At 38.3% G+C, this 15,821-nt stretch overlaps 1 protein-coding gene across 1 annotated transcript; it reads left to right on the plus strand.

The window, feature by feature from the left end:
• The first annotated feature begins 826 nt into the window (after window positions 1-826).
• On the plus strand, window positions 827-9,049 carry mfsd8l1 (major facilitator superfamily domain containing 8-like 1). The gene is made up of 12 exons (XM_026323181.1): window positions 827-1,188; window positions 2,583-2,768; window positions 2,982-3,044; window positions 3,334-3,453; window positions 3,836-3,915; window positions 4,008-4,365; window positions 4,792-4,865; window positions 5,127-5,340; window positions 5,698-5,820; window positions 6,499-6,629; window positions 7,393-7,491; window positions 7,667-9,049. The coding sequence occupies exons 1-11, from the start codon at window positions 1,113-1,115 to the stop codon at window positions 7,471-7,473; spliced, it is 1,506 nt and encodes a 501-aa protein (XP_026178966.1). The 5' UTR covers window positions 827-1,112; the 3' UTR covers window positions 7,474-7,491; window positions 7,667-9,049.
• Window positions 9,050-15,821: the final 6,772 nt, after the last annotated feature.

Raw genomic sequence — 15,821 nt, forward strand, 5'->3', positions numbered from 1 at the left:
TATATTTGCTTGGATGGCAGTAAACTAAAATGTGGACTCTCAGGGTAACAAATTGAATTAAGAATGAAGAGACAGTTTTTGTGTGCAAAACAAGACTTCTCAGTGCCAGTGGTAATGGATGTCACAGGATGATGAGTGGCACTGCTGATGACTCACACATGCCCCTGATACGTACATGGAAATCCTTAAATACATTTTGAGATAGTGCTGCTGTAGATATAAGCTTGAGGCCTTAGAAAAAGAATGGTTATAGCCTACGTTATAATGTGTAAGAATGAAATAGTACTGCAATAACATATATATATATATTTAAAAATCCAGATTTACTTTACATTTTCTAAAGCGTATCATCATACTTTTTGTTAGGCTTTGTAACATGCCCTCTCTCCCCTTTAGCCATTCAATTAATGTTAATCAAACCTGGTAAATAATGGGTCACTATTTTCCCTTTTCATTATTATTATGATCATGTCAGTCAGGTACAGACACCCGCCGTCATGTTGCCTGGATTCGAGTGAAAATGAATGAATCCAGATGAAATCTTTTGCTGCTCTGCAGAGTACCACTGTGTCACAACATCTGTAACCATAGTAACTGTAAGCAACACAGTATCCCGTGGCCACGCAATAATATGATAATAATAATAATCATATTATATCCTGTCTAACCTGTAATGGACTGTGGTTCATACTACTTTCAGTGTACATATTTAAAGAGCTTGGAACCGAGCCAAGGTATAGTTAGTGCTGCGGAAGTGATGCAGCTGCATTAAACTGCGCAGGTGCGAGCTGGGGCGGGTTTGCTTGTGAGAGGTAAGGGTTGGGACGTCAACGATCACCTGCTCAGGGACTCTGGTGGCTTGTGGGGTTTAAACTGGCGTTGTGTACACTCTCAGTTGGGACAAGTACAATATTTTCCAACCTTATTTTTCTTCCCCAGCTAGTTACACACTATCATGGTAATATGTCAGTGCGGTCGGCTTTAATTGGCAGCACCGCACTCGATGTTAAGTCAGCTGTGGTGTTTGTAGAGAGATTAAGGGAAATGAAAATGTATCTGGAGGAAGAATGAACGCGATTTGTCGAAGCATAGAAAGATAGCCGCCGAACACGATGGATATTCGACGGAAAAAGAAGCTGACATTCCTCACCATTGGACTCATTTTTCTTCTTAGCGGCGTGGAATATGGTAAAATGCTGTTTTGTGTTGCAAAACTGTGATGAACTAAACTATTGGAACGGGACACACACACACACACACAAAAACTGTGAATGATGAATCTGTAATTACCCTTTAAATGTGTTTTGATTAATGCAAATATAGACATATTTCATCACTAAAAGGTAATGAAAAACACTCAGGATTAGTAATTAGGGTGATGGTTATTCTCATGCTGGGTAACTTTTTTGTACTTCATTGTCTCACCCATAAAATTGGGGGAATATGGACCATAATACACTACAACTTACTTGTCTGACAAGATGATTAGTGTATGACTAGTCAGTTCTTCTGGTCATCTGGTATTTCTACCTCTGATGAGACGTTTCACTCAAAAGCACAATCTGGGAAAGAATACTTAGACACAATGCTATGGAAGTAAGGGAAAAACTCAGTACAACAAATTTTTCTTTAAATCTTCAAGTTATCTCAATAAGATTCTGACAGACATGGGACTGTTCAATTATTTTACAATGTATAGGTTTTATTTTTATACTCAGCCCTGTGTGTTTGTCTCTGTGACAAAAAAAAAAAAATAATTCTGTAGTTTTCTAACTTCCACATGTTGTTGTCTCTTATCAGGGGGATATTTTACCAGATGACGAGAACATTTGAGCAATACTTTATTCTCTGGAATTTTCTAAGAGCACACTTTACTGCATGTCTTCTGACCCAGAAATTGAATTTGCATTGTATTGAGTAAGCACTATCCTTTGTCAGTGCGATGGTAAACCTGGGAGCAATGGCCAGGAGAAAGAGCTATGCTGCCAATGCAGCCAAAGTTCAACTACATGGTCAGACAGCTCTCTTGATATTACTGTCTTTGACTTGGAAACGATTTAAAGTTGCTCCTACAATTACAACATGCAAACTTGTTTCTTGGGCTTTCTCCAAAGCTGTATGCAACATCAGCGCTAATCCAGTAACCATTTAACTTTTTGAATTAAACCACCATCTGTCTGCTGAGTTAGTTTTCAGGAAACTCAGTTGCAGTAAAAATCTATACTGTGTGTTATTATTTTTTTTTATGAATTCACAGATCTAGAGGAAAATATATGTACAATTTTAGTGATAACCATTAGTGATATTTCGCTGCTTTCTAATACATTTTACTGAAGGGCACAAGGGAGTTTTCAAGTTTGCAATAAACATCTGTAAGATGCCTTGATTATGTGTTCTAGGTGGTCATACTTACATATAGGCAGGGCTACACTGGCTCCATATAGAGTTTGTAACACAGGTGACTCAGCATCACTGAGGTAGGCAGTCTGTGCTTTCCATGTTGACTCCGGAGTGTAACATTACTAAAGAAGAGAATGTAAGAAACAAAAAAAAGCTAATTCACCTTGCTCGTCTCTCCCCAGCTGTAATATTACCCACAGTATGGAGGTACTTGCAGACTTTAGATGCAGCGCCTTATTTCCTGGGTTTGGCCCTCTCGGCATTCAGCTTGAGTGGCCTCCTGTCAGGACCACTATTTGGCCACTGGTCTGACAGAACGCGAACCACTAAGAAGATCATCCTGTTTGCCAACCTTTTTGAGATTGCGGGTGAGTTTGTTCTTTTTCTCCACTCACATTTTCTTTATTCACACTGCTTATTGTAAGTATCACTCAGTTTAACCTGGTAATGCTGCTTTCAAGGCTCCAACCAAAGCATGTGCTCTACTTCCATATAAAAACCCCAGATCCAACTTGTAGTTTCTATTTGAGTGTCATGTGTTCCACTCCTCACCTTATTTTTCTATACCTTTTTCTCATCAGGTAATTTCATGTACTTCATGGGCTTCTCCAAGTGGCTCCTACTGTCAAGCAGGTTGGTTGCAGGTGAGTCTGAATATCTTCTATTTGCAACAACTTTTTAAACTAACCCTGCTTGCTTTTTAAAACAGTACAGACACCTTTAAAACAACTAAAAAACTGAACTAAACATCTTGATAGCTGTAAAGCACTGAAGTCAACAATGCTGCCCACTTAGCCCCACTTTAACTCTGGTCTTCTGTATTTTAGTAAAATGATGCTCTACATCCTCTCTTCTACACACACAGAGCTCAAAGTTCAGTCTCAATGTTTCAGTGCTCCGTTTTTTTAAATTAAATATATATATATTTTTCAGGCATTGGCGCAGGTGCTGGCTCATCTATCTTTGGCTTCCTGACCAGAAGCACTGCTCCAGAGGACCGTGCCACAGTATTTGCTGCAGTCATGGCATGTCGACAAGCTGGCTTACTGATTGGTGAGTACTCCTGTTTTTGGATGGCAAATAGGCTGCCTTTTCATCATTTGAGTTTAGTTGTTGTGAATGAACAGTTTGTGGTTGTGTCCGTTACACAGAAACCATGGCAATGTTACTGTTCTTTTCCAGGTTTGAGTAGAAATTACTGGTCTTTTTTTTTTTTTCCCCCTTTCTGATACATTTCACATAATAATTGCTTATGGCTCACACACAAATGCTAAATGATAGGGTCTAGATAATTGCACATGATGAATCAAACAAATGATATATAATTATAAATTGATATTTGCCTTACCAAAGTTATGCATGATGATTTCACAAGGTTTGGAGGGTGGGGCATATTGTACATTTAAAACATGTTTCATCTTTGCATTAACCATAGGTCCAGCATTCAACATCTTCCTCAGGCTTTGTGATTTCCACCTGGGTCCATTTGTTGTTAATAAATATACTGCACCTGGGGTAAGGACCAAAATGTGGTAGTTTTCAACTTCCAATCTGGTCAACTTCCAATCAAAAAGAAAGCTCTAACACCCTTTCTCCTTCTCCTGCAGTTGTTTATGTGCTTGCTATGGATTCTCCTTCAGCTGGCTGTGGTCTTCTTGTATTGGGACCTCCCATGTCTTGAGCGGGTCAAGGCACAGAAGAGCTCACCAAGCAAGAACACTGAAGAGGAGAACGAGCAAGGCCTTAGGAATGATCAGGGGGAGGACGATGACGAGGAAAAGCCATTGATGGGGTCTGCGGAGCAAGCAGGGTCCTACAGTTCAGTGGTGACACCTTACCCCGCAACAAACCACAACTGTGCAGCCTCCAATGCCATGCTCAATCATATCTCCCCACCTGCCTCGCCTCTGCCATCAGAGTCCCTTGAGTCGCCCAGACCCTTTAAAAATTTCAGTATATCCCGAGGTAGGAGATTGATGGTTGATGGGTGTGGGCGTACTGTACATTTAGTTCTCTAATGAACTAAATATATACTTTTTCCATATTAAAAGAATAAAACCTGTTTACAAACTTCAGCAATTATAATTTACTTCCGACTACACATTTAACACTTAATTTTACAGATCAAATGCGTGCTGTGCATTTTTAGTCTTCAGGTTGTATTTTCCTGCTATGCCAGCTGTTGGATTCTGATCATTGTTGTACATTAATAAGGGATACTAGTAGCTTTTGGAAACTGAAAATGTTGTGCATTGCAGTACAAAACTCAATGTGTTTCTCCTAATGCTGTCTTTTTCTCTTTGACTCCACCTTACCTTGCTGTTGGTTGTCAACTCATCTGTCTTCCGCCTTTGTATGTCTCTCTCTCTGACCTTCTCTTTGGCCCTTTAGAGTTCCTGAGAGAAGAGGTGGTTGTACTGCTGGCTGCTCAGTTTATCACTCTCTTCAACCAGACAGCACTGGAGGTGTAGTAAAGGCACACAGCCACACAGGCATAAATATAATTTATGTTCTCTTTATATTTCCTTAGCCAGGTTTCTCTTTTTGTAAATCTAGGGCAGTGATACCTGTTTTTTTTGACATACTACTCACACTATTAACTATTGGATCAGATGAGATAATAAAATGAAATTATATTTATGACCAAGAAAATATTTTTAAGGTTAGTATAAGACTAGGACAAAAATGTCAATTATGCAAGAACATGTTCACCTTTCCCTCCTCAGACAATGGTGACTCCACTGACCCAGAAGTATTTTGGCTATGGAGAGCTGGAGAACAGCATCATGTACTGTCTCTGTGGTGTAGAGGTGATCGCTGGCTTCCTGTTTGTGCGTTGGCTTAGCCAGCGCGTTGCTGAGCGTGTGGTCCTGGCCATTGGTTTGACCATCTGCAACATTTCTGGTGTCTGGTGTCTGATCTTCGTGGCTAACCCCCTAGGTCCGTCAGGACTGCATTTAAGTTCTCACTGTTGTTATCGCACACCCTGCTCTTTAGTAGTAAATGATGCTGCCACATCAAGGCATCCTTCCCTGTCTCATTTTCATTGTAGTATGTTAATTATTGACTGATTATATGATTGTGTTCTGAATCTGTTCCATGTGAATAGCTGTGCTATGTTTTCAACACTCCAAAATCTGGGTAGACACACTCACTACATACAGAAAAATCCAAGTTATTACTAGCAAGCAAATGGATGTGAGAATTATAGTTAAAAAAATATACATGTTCAATAACATGTCTGACTCCTATATAAATATTAAGTGTTTTGATGTTTTCTGTTTGTGTTTCCTGTAGGTGGATTTCCTTGGGAGCTGACGGAGTTCATCATTGGAGTGTTTCTGCAGGTTTTGGGTTTGCCATTTGTAGCTGTGGCCCAGGTTTCCCTCTTCTCCAAAGTTACTGCTGAGAGAACACAAGGTGAGAACCTGTACTATGGAAGTAATTTATAGCCAAATGTTTTGCGAGGGAGCACAAAGAGCTCAGTGTCACACATTTATGACCAAAAAACAGCAACAGGACACACGCACATCTGGACTTCATGTCTGCTTCGTTTTCTGATCAGTGGTACTCTTTGTTTCCATCTGGTGATTTTGGAAAAAAAACAAAAAAAAAAAACAGCGCTGTTTATTCTTTGAATTTGAAAGTAGAAATAGGTGTTTTAACAGGATGACTTGTCATTTCCAGGTCAAATCGAACATGTAACGTTCTGCTCTCACTTTGACTTTGTGGTCGGGGTGTCAGATGGACAAAAGTAACCACAAGCGGCTTTGAATTCTGTGAGCGTGCAGCTCGCTCAGATCATCTGTTTCGCTCGTGATTATGTTCTGCCTTGCACACAAATGTGACTCTGCTCTTACAAATCTGTCCCTACTCGCTCTCAAATGCTGTCCTGCAAACTGAGTAGCTCCCGAAGTTAGGTTTGTGCACTCGTCGACAACACTTTTGGCTTCGATATACTTCGATACTGTACAATCTTTGGACCATGGCAAAGCACTGCATGTTGGAATGTATTGCATGTACATGTAATAGGTCCTCTAAATTGTATTTTTGTGTGTGTAAGCTCTTGTGTGTATGTCTCTTGACATGTTATTTCAGGTTTCAGTCAGGGAGTGCGTCGCTCAGTGGGAGGTCTAGCTACCATCCTGGGCCCTCTTTGGGCCGGAGGCCTTACTGAGAACATGTACATCATGATGGGTGTGATGATGGCACTGCTGGCACTGCTAACGGTAAGTGAAGGTAAATGTAAGTGGGGAAAAAAATGTGTCCAACCCATATTTGTGATGGAATTATGGTTGTAACTGTTCTGGAGGATTTTCATCTTATGCTGTCATGTATAGGCTTAAACAGGCTGTTGCATTGTCCCACCCAACTGTGGCAAATCTAACTGAGTAGAACTTTTTATGTTTAATATATTTTTCCTGACCGAAGTTGTTTAACACTGAGTTGCATTTATCGTAAGGTAAGTTTAAAAAAAAGGGCAAAAATATGGACATAAAATGCTTGTAATAAAGCTGGGTAAACTACAGCTCAACAGCCAAATATCTTCACTATGTCTGACAAAGGAAAACAAAACCTGGGTGTGAGAGAAAGACTCACAGGAAACACATTAAATTCCTAACTGGTTCTACCAGGAAAGTTTCTTTTTGTTGTAGAATTACATGTTGTACAAAAAAAACAACAACTCGGAAGCAGCTGTTCTTCTTTGGTTTGTACCTCATTCTTTCTTTTTTCCATTTCTTCATCCTGAACACAGTCTGAGCTACAGTGTGTTACATAGAAAAACAGGTTCTTAGGTGCTATTAATAGCACGCTTTCATTTAGCATGTGATTTATTTTTATTAACAGAAGTCAAAAACTTTGGAAAAAAAAACATGAAGAGTATTGAGAAAATAGAAGGAATGTAGACGAGAACAAAGCATTCATTTCAGTTTTCTCTTACCTTTCTTACTGAACTCCTTACCGCATTTGTATTAATATTTTCTGATACAGACGATGCTGGCTTTTTCTTATGACCGTTTGGTTGAGCCTGCTGCTGAGGAACAAGCAGACAGCCCAGACAGCTGTGGCTAATCCAAGTGGACATTCAAGGTAGCCGTTTGCAAATACAATGCATGCAGTGCTCAGACCTGTGCCATATTCATACAAGACAATTGTTATTTCATGGCTAGTTTTGTAGCTTTCGGCATGTGGGCCAAAAAGTAAATTGCAGTGATATGCTTGCTCCCTCATTCTCATCTTGTATTGTTTCTTCTTTCTATACCAGAGCAAAGTGGGATGTTCCCTGTGCTACACTTAGCAGTCCTTCCACAGTCTCAGTGTCTGGCTTGGGACCAGCATGCAGGGTGATGGAACACCCCTCACCATATCCTGAGTGCTTCCCTTATGCTCAGACTTGTTGGCCTTTCTGTGCATAGGCTGATCAAAGCACTGTTTTGATTTATATACATATTTCCCATGGAAATATATAATCCTCATAGCACCACATGTGCTAGCATTGGATAAAAATTGTGTTCGTGTTCTCCACTGAGTACTAGTTGCCATCACATGTTCTGCTTGTGTGTCAGCACTTATAGTGTAACACTTACTGTTAAATTATGGCAGATGGTTGTTGATTTAGCTGACTTTTGTCCTTGTGCTGTTGGGCAATAAATTATCATCATACATAATTTTCTGTAAAAACAGGCATTGAAAAATATTTATCAGGACGGGGTTGGTAAAATTAACAAAAGCATCATTGTATCTGTAAAAGTTTTGGTAGGTATAAAATAAGGATTTCTTACCTTCTAAATGTCCTCAAAGGTTTGTCCAATACACAAGAAGGATTTCAAGCTTGATGAAGAGTTATTCCCCTCACTTCTTTATTCATATGCTTATCATCTTCATATGCTTATGCAACAGCTCTTTGATTTTCTTTGAGAGTTCTATTTATTTGTTAAAAATCATCAGTGGCCTTTCTCATTGAGGCAGTGTGCTGGGTCACTCTCTGTAAAACTAACACTAACAGGAAAAATGTAATTGCTGTCACTATTAATTCTTTGTTATGACACTGTTTCAAATCTATTCAAAATTCTAACACTAATAAAATACTCAGGGACACATTAAATACTTCGCCTTTGGTAGTGCAGTCTTTAGTTAGATGTATTCTGGGTTATTACGACTTACCGGAAAAGTAATTCTTCAGACCTATAAAAAAAAAAAACCCTGCAGATCTGTGAAAACCTAATTGATGGATACTATTTAAATTTAAAATCTGCCTGGCATTAAGGCTGTTTAGTAATGAAATAAGGTTTCTTTTCTTTCTTAGAAAAGAGGCGAGCAAAACAACTTTTTAGTGTTTGTTGCTGATGTAGTACATGTTTTTACCACGGGTGGGCGCTCTAAGTCCTTGTTGCAAAGTGTGTGTGTTCCCATAACTGATGAGCCAAATATTTTATTGAAATGTGTGAGCTACATCAGCCAGAAAACTTCATGATGTCAAGTGCACTGTAACAGGAAATACGTTTGGGGAAAAGCTTGTTTACTGGAAATCTGCACTTTTTTAGTTTTTAGTTTGTTTTCTACACCTTAATAATTCCGTTCACACCAAAACACCAAAAATGTGTTATGACCTGAGACTATTTATTATGTTTTATATTTATTATATCTTCTGTAGGCACCTAACGCATACATTATTTTCTGTATTCCTTGTCTCATTATAAAAGATAAACTTTCACCATACCTTGCTGGCTTATGTTTTGTTATTCTTGGGAAATAATGAGCACAATATTTCTGAGAGCAGAATAAAAATACTATTAATTCTTGTCTTGTTATGTATTAAAATAATGTGTGAAATGTATTAATTTTATACTTCACTAAGTACTATAAAGACAAACAAAAAAGATCCCCCACCCCATTTTTAGTGCAATACATGACAATCCATACATTATTTTTTAAAATGTTTACAATTTATATCAGTAATACTTAGTTGTGTTAAATCCTTTATTATAGATTAAGTAGATTTTATAAATCAACTATAGAAAATGTCAGTTTTTAAAATAGTAACAAAACTTTTTTAAAAATTGTGTTTATGATTTATTTTGGTAGGCTATTTTTTAAATATATATATATATATATTAATGGGGGGGGGCATTAACCTAAATGTTAAATATGAATTTAATATATGAATTGTGTCAGCAATAGTTCAGAGCTTAGTTTAGTATACTGAAATTGTAGTTTTTGATTTTTAATAAATTTATAAAATGTCAAAAAATCTTATGAATTTGTCATGGGCGACTAAGTGTAGATTGATGGGCAGAATTAGCTTTTTAAAAAATTATTATAATTAAATATTTTTTGATACTCCAGTTAAAATCCACCTCAATGTTTGTTTCATTTTTCAGATAATAGGCTACTAATTTTCTCCCATGTGGAAGTAGGAATAAATTCTATTGTATGTAAATATAATATTAAACTACATTTAAATTTTAGTATCATGTTATTTTATGTGCAACTGAGTGGAATAGGTTTCACCAATGCAGATATTTTTTTAGAACTTTAATACAGATATTAAAAAATATATATATCTATATATATATATTTAATATAAAATGTAAAATACTATAAAATTAAATGAAAATGTGAAGTAAAAAATGTGAAATACACATTTATATATTTTTCCTCACAGTATTGTTGGAAGGCGGCAATTCATTTAATGAATGTTAGTGAAGTTTTAGCCATGTACATTTTAGATGGGTGTTTCAAAACAAAAATCTACATTTCTGATGATAAAAAATATTAATTGTTCATAAAATAACAATTTATAGTAAATGTTATTGAATGTTAACTAATAAAGATTTCATTGAAATGAAGTGCCAACGGGCCTTTTTTATGTTCTAGACTAAAGACTACTTTATTTTTAGAGTCACAGAAGCACGTCTCTGAACATGGACCCACATGGGGTCGCTCTCACCTCGCCAACAGAACCAAAAACAGGGCACAGTTAAGATCTTTCCTGCTCATGATGACGCATTGTCTTTCTGGTGACGTGGTGGCGAGGGGGCGGGTCCTCCACTGTGACCTTTAGTTGAACCTGTTTTCATGTTGGGCGGGGCAGACTCAGAAATGTTGCCACACAGTCCCAGTAACAGAGATATTTTGGGATTTTGATTTTTTTTTTTTTTTTACTTACTGGATTTCTCCCCACCTACCAACCCTTCAGACACTTGACCTAGAGCGGCGGTCTGACCGAACAGTGACCCTGCATGTTATAGTTAGAATTGTAGGACAAGCCATGTGTTGTTGGGTTGAGTTCATTCTGCCTCCATTTTTGCCAATCACAGGGGTAGGTTATGATGTATATATGGCCAAATTGATGGGCACTGGGAATGATAAGTGACGTAAACCTTTGGTGACCTGCTTTCCTCGATGGCAGAGGGTAACGAGGGGTAGGTGTAGTCTAGGGGGTCTAATGCTGTTTTATTTGTCCAGTCTCCTTCCCTGGACTTTATCACTGATTGATCCTCACAAACTGGTTGGGATAGAGTAGGGAAGAATTTGGATGATGCACCTGACACTGGGGCTTGTGGGACATTGGTGCTTAGTCTAACATACATTTTTTGCACATGGGAGTGTGGACAGAGCCACACTGCAGCATCCGCCACCACTTTTTCACAACTCTCCATTTACTTGGCCTTTCACTTGCACTTTACAAGACCCTTTCCCTGTTTATTTGACAACACAGCAGTTCAAGAATAATACCTTCAGCTTGGTCATTATAAGATTTTCATGAAGATATTTGAGATGCAAGGGTAATAAGTGGATAGAAGTGCTCTTAAGCCTGAACTTGTGAGCTTTGGAATGATCAAGCATATGAAATATTTAGTTCTGCACTGGTGTCACAGATTCTTAATGTTTTTTGCAAAAACTGCATGACCCATAGTCAAATCAAAATGGTGGCACTGACTGAAACCTGTGAAAGTCTGTGAGTGTCCCCGCATGGATAGCACTTGAATCCCATATTAAAAATACATGTGCCACTCCTAAGAGGTGCGACATCCTGAAAGCAAGACAGTTATGAAAAAATGGAAAAAGCAGAGTGCTTGAGTTAGAATGAGGGGGGGAAAGGATGCACCTCGACAGTGCCTGCAACAACAAAGTGTAAGTATAAGATATTTTTATGCCAACGTTAGACTTTAACCTATTTCCTTTAGCTTAAAAGGTCAACTAAGGAGTCTGGTTTTGTTTGGTTGCTGTAAGAAATACTCCAACAGAAATTTGAGCTCCATTTCTGTTACCCAGGGCTGTGTGGCATGCAGAGAGTTTTGTTTCTTCTTCATTGGTCCTATCTGGAAAGCAGGGTTGTGTAATGCTTCTTCTGAATGAATGAATAATTAAGTCTGTAAAGCCTATAGCTGGAGCACAACGGGCTGTGTTGTGCAAGCTAGCCAGCTGTTATTGCACGGAGAGTTCTATTTTGCCAAATGGGTCACACTCCAGCCGTTTTTAGTGCTGCACGTTATCCTCTAGCCACATTCTCCCCTGTCTCTTTGATCTGAAACATTGTGCACTTACCGTACATTTGTAATTCTGATGGTCTTTTTGACCCGTGACATTGCACCTGTTCCTTTTCAAGTTTTGACCTGTGGTCGAAGAGATGTGAGTAGCACATAAGGGATTAACGGTACTTATGTCACATTTTACACCTTTTCAATCTCTTTAATTTGGCTCATTTTCAACTACATGAAAAGAATACTAATCTTTGCCAGTTAGTACAGAATATTCTTTCCTTCTTTCATTCCTTCAGTGCTTCTCAACGACTCCTCAATTCCAAAAATTATAGTCATATGTTTTAAATACATTTCTGCTCTGAAGGAAATATAAAATTTTACCTCATTGAATAAGCTTATTTTTAAGGCAGCACCGACATCCACAAAGGCAGAGAAGGGTAAAGGGGGAATTGCATAGCTGAACATGAGAGAAATAGTGTTAATATCAGTGTTGCAAAAGTTGTAGTATTTCTTGAAAAACAGGTTATCGACAATTGCATTGTAACTCCATTCCAGTTGCAGTACATATCAGTATATAATTTCCATCACACCAGTTTTTATGAGGACCATTGTGTGATTCCAGTATCATTGCTTAGTATTCTGATCAACACTGTCCTACACCCACATCCACCCAAGCAGCCGCAGTGTACCCTCACCCTCATCCATCCTCTCTGCTCCCAGAACAGAGATTACTAGCCCATCTGTATCATCAGAGCCAGGCCAGACTAAGCCGATGGGAGCCCTGCTCAGTGAGAAACCCTGGCAATTGTTAACCTTGATTAACTTGATGTAGCATTCAGTGGAGAGAACAGTGTGAAAATCAAGCCAGTGCCGTGACCCAGTGCCCTGCCACTGAACCGAAGGGGAATTGGGCAAACTTACAGGGAGGGTGGATGGAAATGAGAGACAGGAAAAGTAAAAACAGAATACAAAAAAGCCAGAGAGCGGTGGCACTGAAATTGAGGCTGCTTGAGGCATCTACCAAATAGTTCAAAAAATCAAATAGACATATGCACATAAATATATGTTTTAGCTCTCTGGCAGCTGCAGTAAAACCTAAATTGTGATTACTTTCAATACCCGTGTGTTGATCTTCTGTGGAGGTGCTGAGTACAACAGAGAACATTAAAGATTTAGTGTAGTTGTAACTGCAGTGGTGGATTTATCCTCACATAGAGAAGACAGTATATGCACTTTATGAACTGGAGCATAGTTTAAAGATGAGAACATATGGGAATGAAGAATTCTATCATCATTAATGTTTCGTCCCCAAGGCACAGCAGACCAATACTGTGGTTTTGCTTGGACGTTTAGCATGAAGACAAAGACATGATACTTTCTTTTTAAAGTAGTATTATGGTCATTCCTTATTTATGCTGGCATATTTGTTAATGGAGTGTTAAATAATTTCAAATAATAAAATTCCTTGTCAGATAACATTTCAGCTGTTTTATTATTGTTTCATTGACTTACAATATAACATTTCTTATTAAATCAATGCTGTGCCCTGGATAACAGTCTTTTAATGCTTTTCAGTTTGATCGATGTTAGAGGAATCCCCACTTATGAGCCTAAAATATTACTGTTTGTTACGATATATTTGAAAATCTCATTTTTTTTTGTACCTAGCAATGCATCACTGACTTTGAAAGGTCAAGTCAACAGTAATGCCAGCTTTGAAATTTTCACGTATGACATATTGTTAGACCAACTTGACAGGAACCCATCAGGGATGTTGCCTCGCAGGATTTTAGCTTGTGTGTTCCAGTTTCCATCATAATGTAAAAATATGATGTGAAAACAGAATATTGCCCAGTGTGGTTTTACATAAAGACAAATAATCTGCCAATTCTGTTGTAGCTGATGGAGAAATGTTCCAGTGAAGATTTTTTTGGCATGTCAGTAGAGTTATTTTTATTGCAAAGTCAAACCTAGGAGAAAGAGATTTATTAAATGTATACTACTTTTGAATGTTTAGGGGAAAATAAATCGGAACTGCCTAAGCTGTTCAATTGTAAGGAATGACTAAACAAATAAATGTTCATAGATGTAAGTGTGGTGCTGAACAAAACTGTGTAGTTATGTATTTTATATCCACCATCAACTGAAAGATGAAGTTTCGCCCTGACTAACCCACTGATTGTCTGCACGTCTTTGCTTGTCAGGAGTATGAACAAATGTGATGTGAAAGAATGTGACCACGGACTGCAGGGTCTCTATCTCTGTCGGTTGTTGTATCTTACGCATTTGAACCAAGGCGAGCTAATTGAGGGGGACAAATTATTATGGAAATTAGTGGTGGTGGCATTTTTTCCTGTGTATTTAATTGTGTGCATGTGTATTTTTAACAAATATACAAAAAAGGACCAAGCAATATTTTGTCAATCTATTTACATTTCGTTAGGAATAAATGTAAAGTTTTTGTAATGACACCTAAGATAAAGAGTACAGCTTTTCCATTTTTATCTGTATTACATTAAATCATGATGCATTTGCACTGATATTAAAACTGCTGAAACTATATAAGAAATGTTTTCATTACTACACTAGAAAATTTATATAAAAGCTATTTTTAAATAATATATGTAAAAGGACTATCACATATGCTTCAAATATTTCTAAGTTATTTTTATTGTATAGAAGAAGAGGGTAAAGAATTCCACTGTGGTTAACATACCTGCCTTTGTGGTGCAGTGGATATGTTGCTTTCAATAATAATGATAATACCTTTGTGCATTTGCGATGACATCCCCGAACAAATGGAAGATAATAACACGGTGAACCTTGTAACATCCCTGAAAGGCCCCTCCCTTGTTCAGCTACTGGTCCTTTTTTCTTTGACCCAATAATTAAGCTGCTTTTGGAATTATAATTTTGAGAAGCAGTTTTGGTAACCTGCCCTGACAAATCTCTCTTGACTGACCTACTCCTTTGTAGATGCCGCCACTATCTATCTTGCAATGTATGTATGTGTCTTAGCTCTCTCATTTAACTCCCAAATCATTTATCATCCTAGTGATTTCAAAAATACATCATGCCCAGCCCAGTGCTATGGATGTTTTATAAGCTGACCTTTTTGATTTAGGCACGGCATGTGATAAGCATCTATTGAGCTGACTCGCAGGTGGAGTACGATCAGATTTTGTACATGTGCATTTTGTTTTCCAGGGAGCCGTTGGTGGGCTCAAATAGTATATTACAATTAAAATGAAAATGAAAGTTAGGATTTTGCTTGTACTAACCTGTTTTATATTCTGTGTAGAACATCATAAAAAAGTTTAGTTACAGAAATGATCAATCCAACTATAACTCCAAACCTCCTGAGCTGAAGTTGCAGTGCCAGGGTTCAGATTCCTTTTGACCTGTAGGTGTGATCCCACCCTGAGCGCAACAACAAACACTAAAGTAGATCCTCTTCCAAACACAGCCAAGTTTGTAAGAACTGTGTTGGTGCAGTTTTTGCACACAGGGTTTCTCAGCCTGTCCTGCGTGAGACAGGGCATACAGTAAAAGAAACAGACAAGTGGGGTGAGGAAGAAGGAAAAGAATGCGTGAGGCAGGGGCCAGGTAGGACGCTGTGGCAGCCTTGGAGAAAGGAGGGTCCTGGGGGAAACTAGCATTACAAAGCAGTGACCCAGGATTAAGTGCGGTGGACGGTAGCAGTTTGATTTGATCGAGCAGTGCTCTGTTGTTAAATCACTCATTAAATCTAATTACGGGAAGGTGGAGGGAGACAGAATGGATGGTGTGTATGGGGCGGCAGAGCTTTGGTCTTGCTGCTGCTCCTAAGGAAGATTGCGTGCCAAGTTGAGCAGGTGACAAACTCCAACTCTGAACTCCTGACCTAGCCATGGGACTCTCCTCTTTTTCACTCCTTTCCACCCCTCTCCTCAT

Source organism: Mastacembelus armatus, chromosome 4 (assembly GCF_900324485.2).
Source record: "Mastacembelus armatus chromosome 4, fMasArm1.2, whole genome shotgun sequence".
Classification (NCBI taxonomy): Eukaryota; Metazoa; Chordata; class Actinopteri; order Synbranchiformes; family Mastacembelidae; genus Mastacembelus; species Mastacembelus armatus.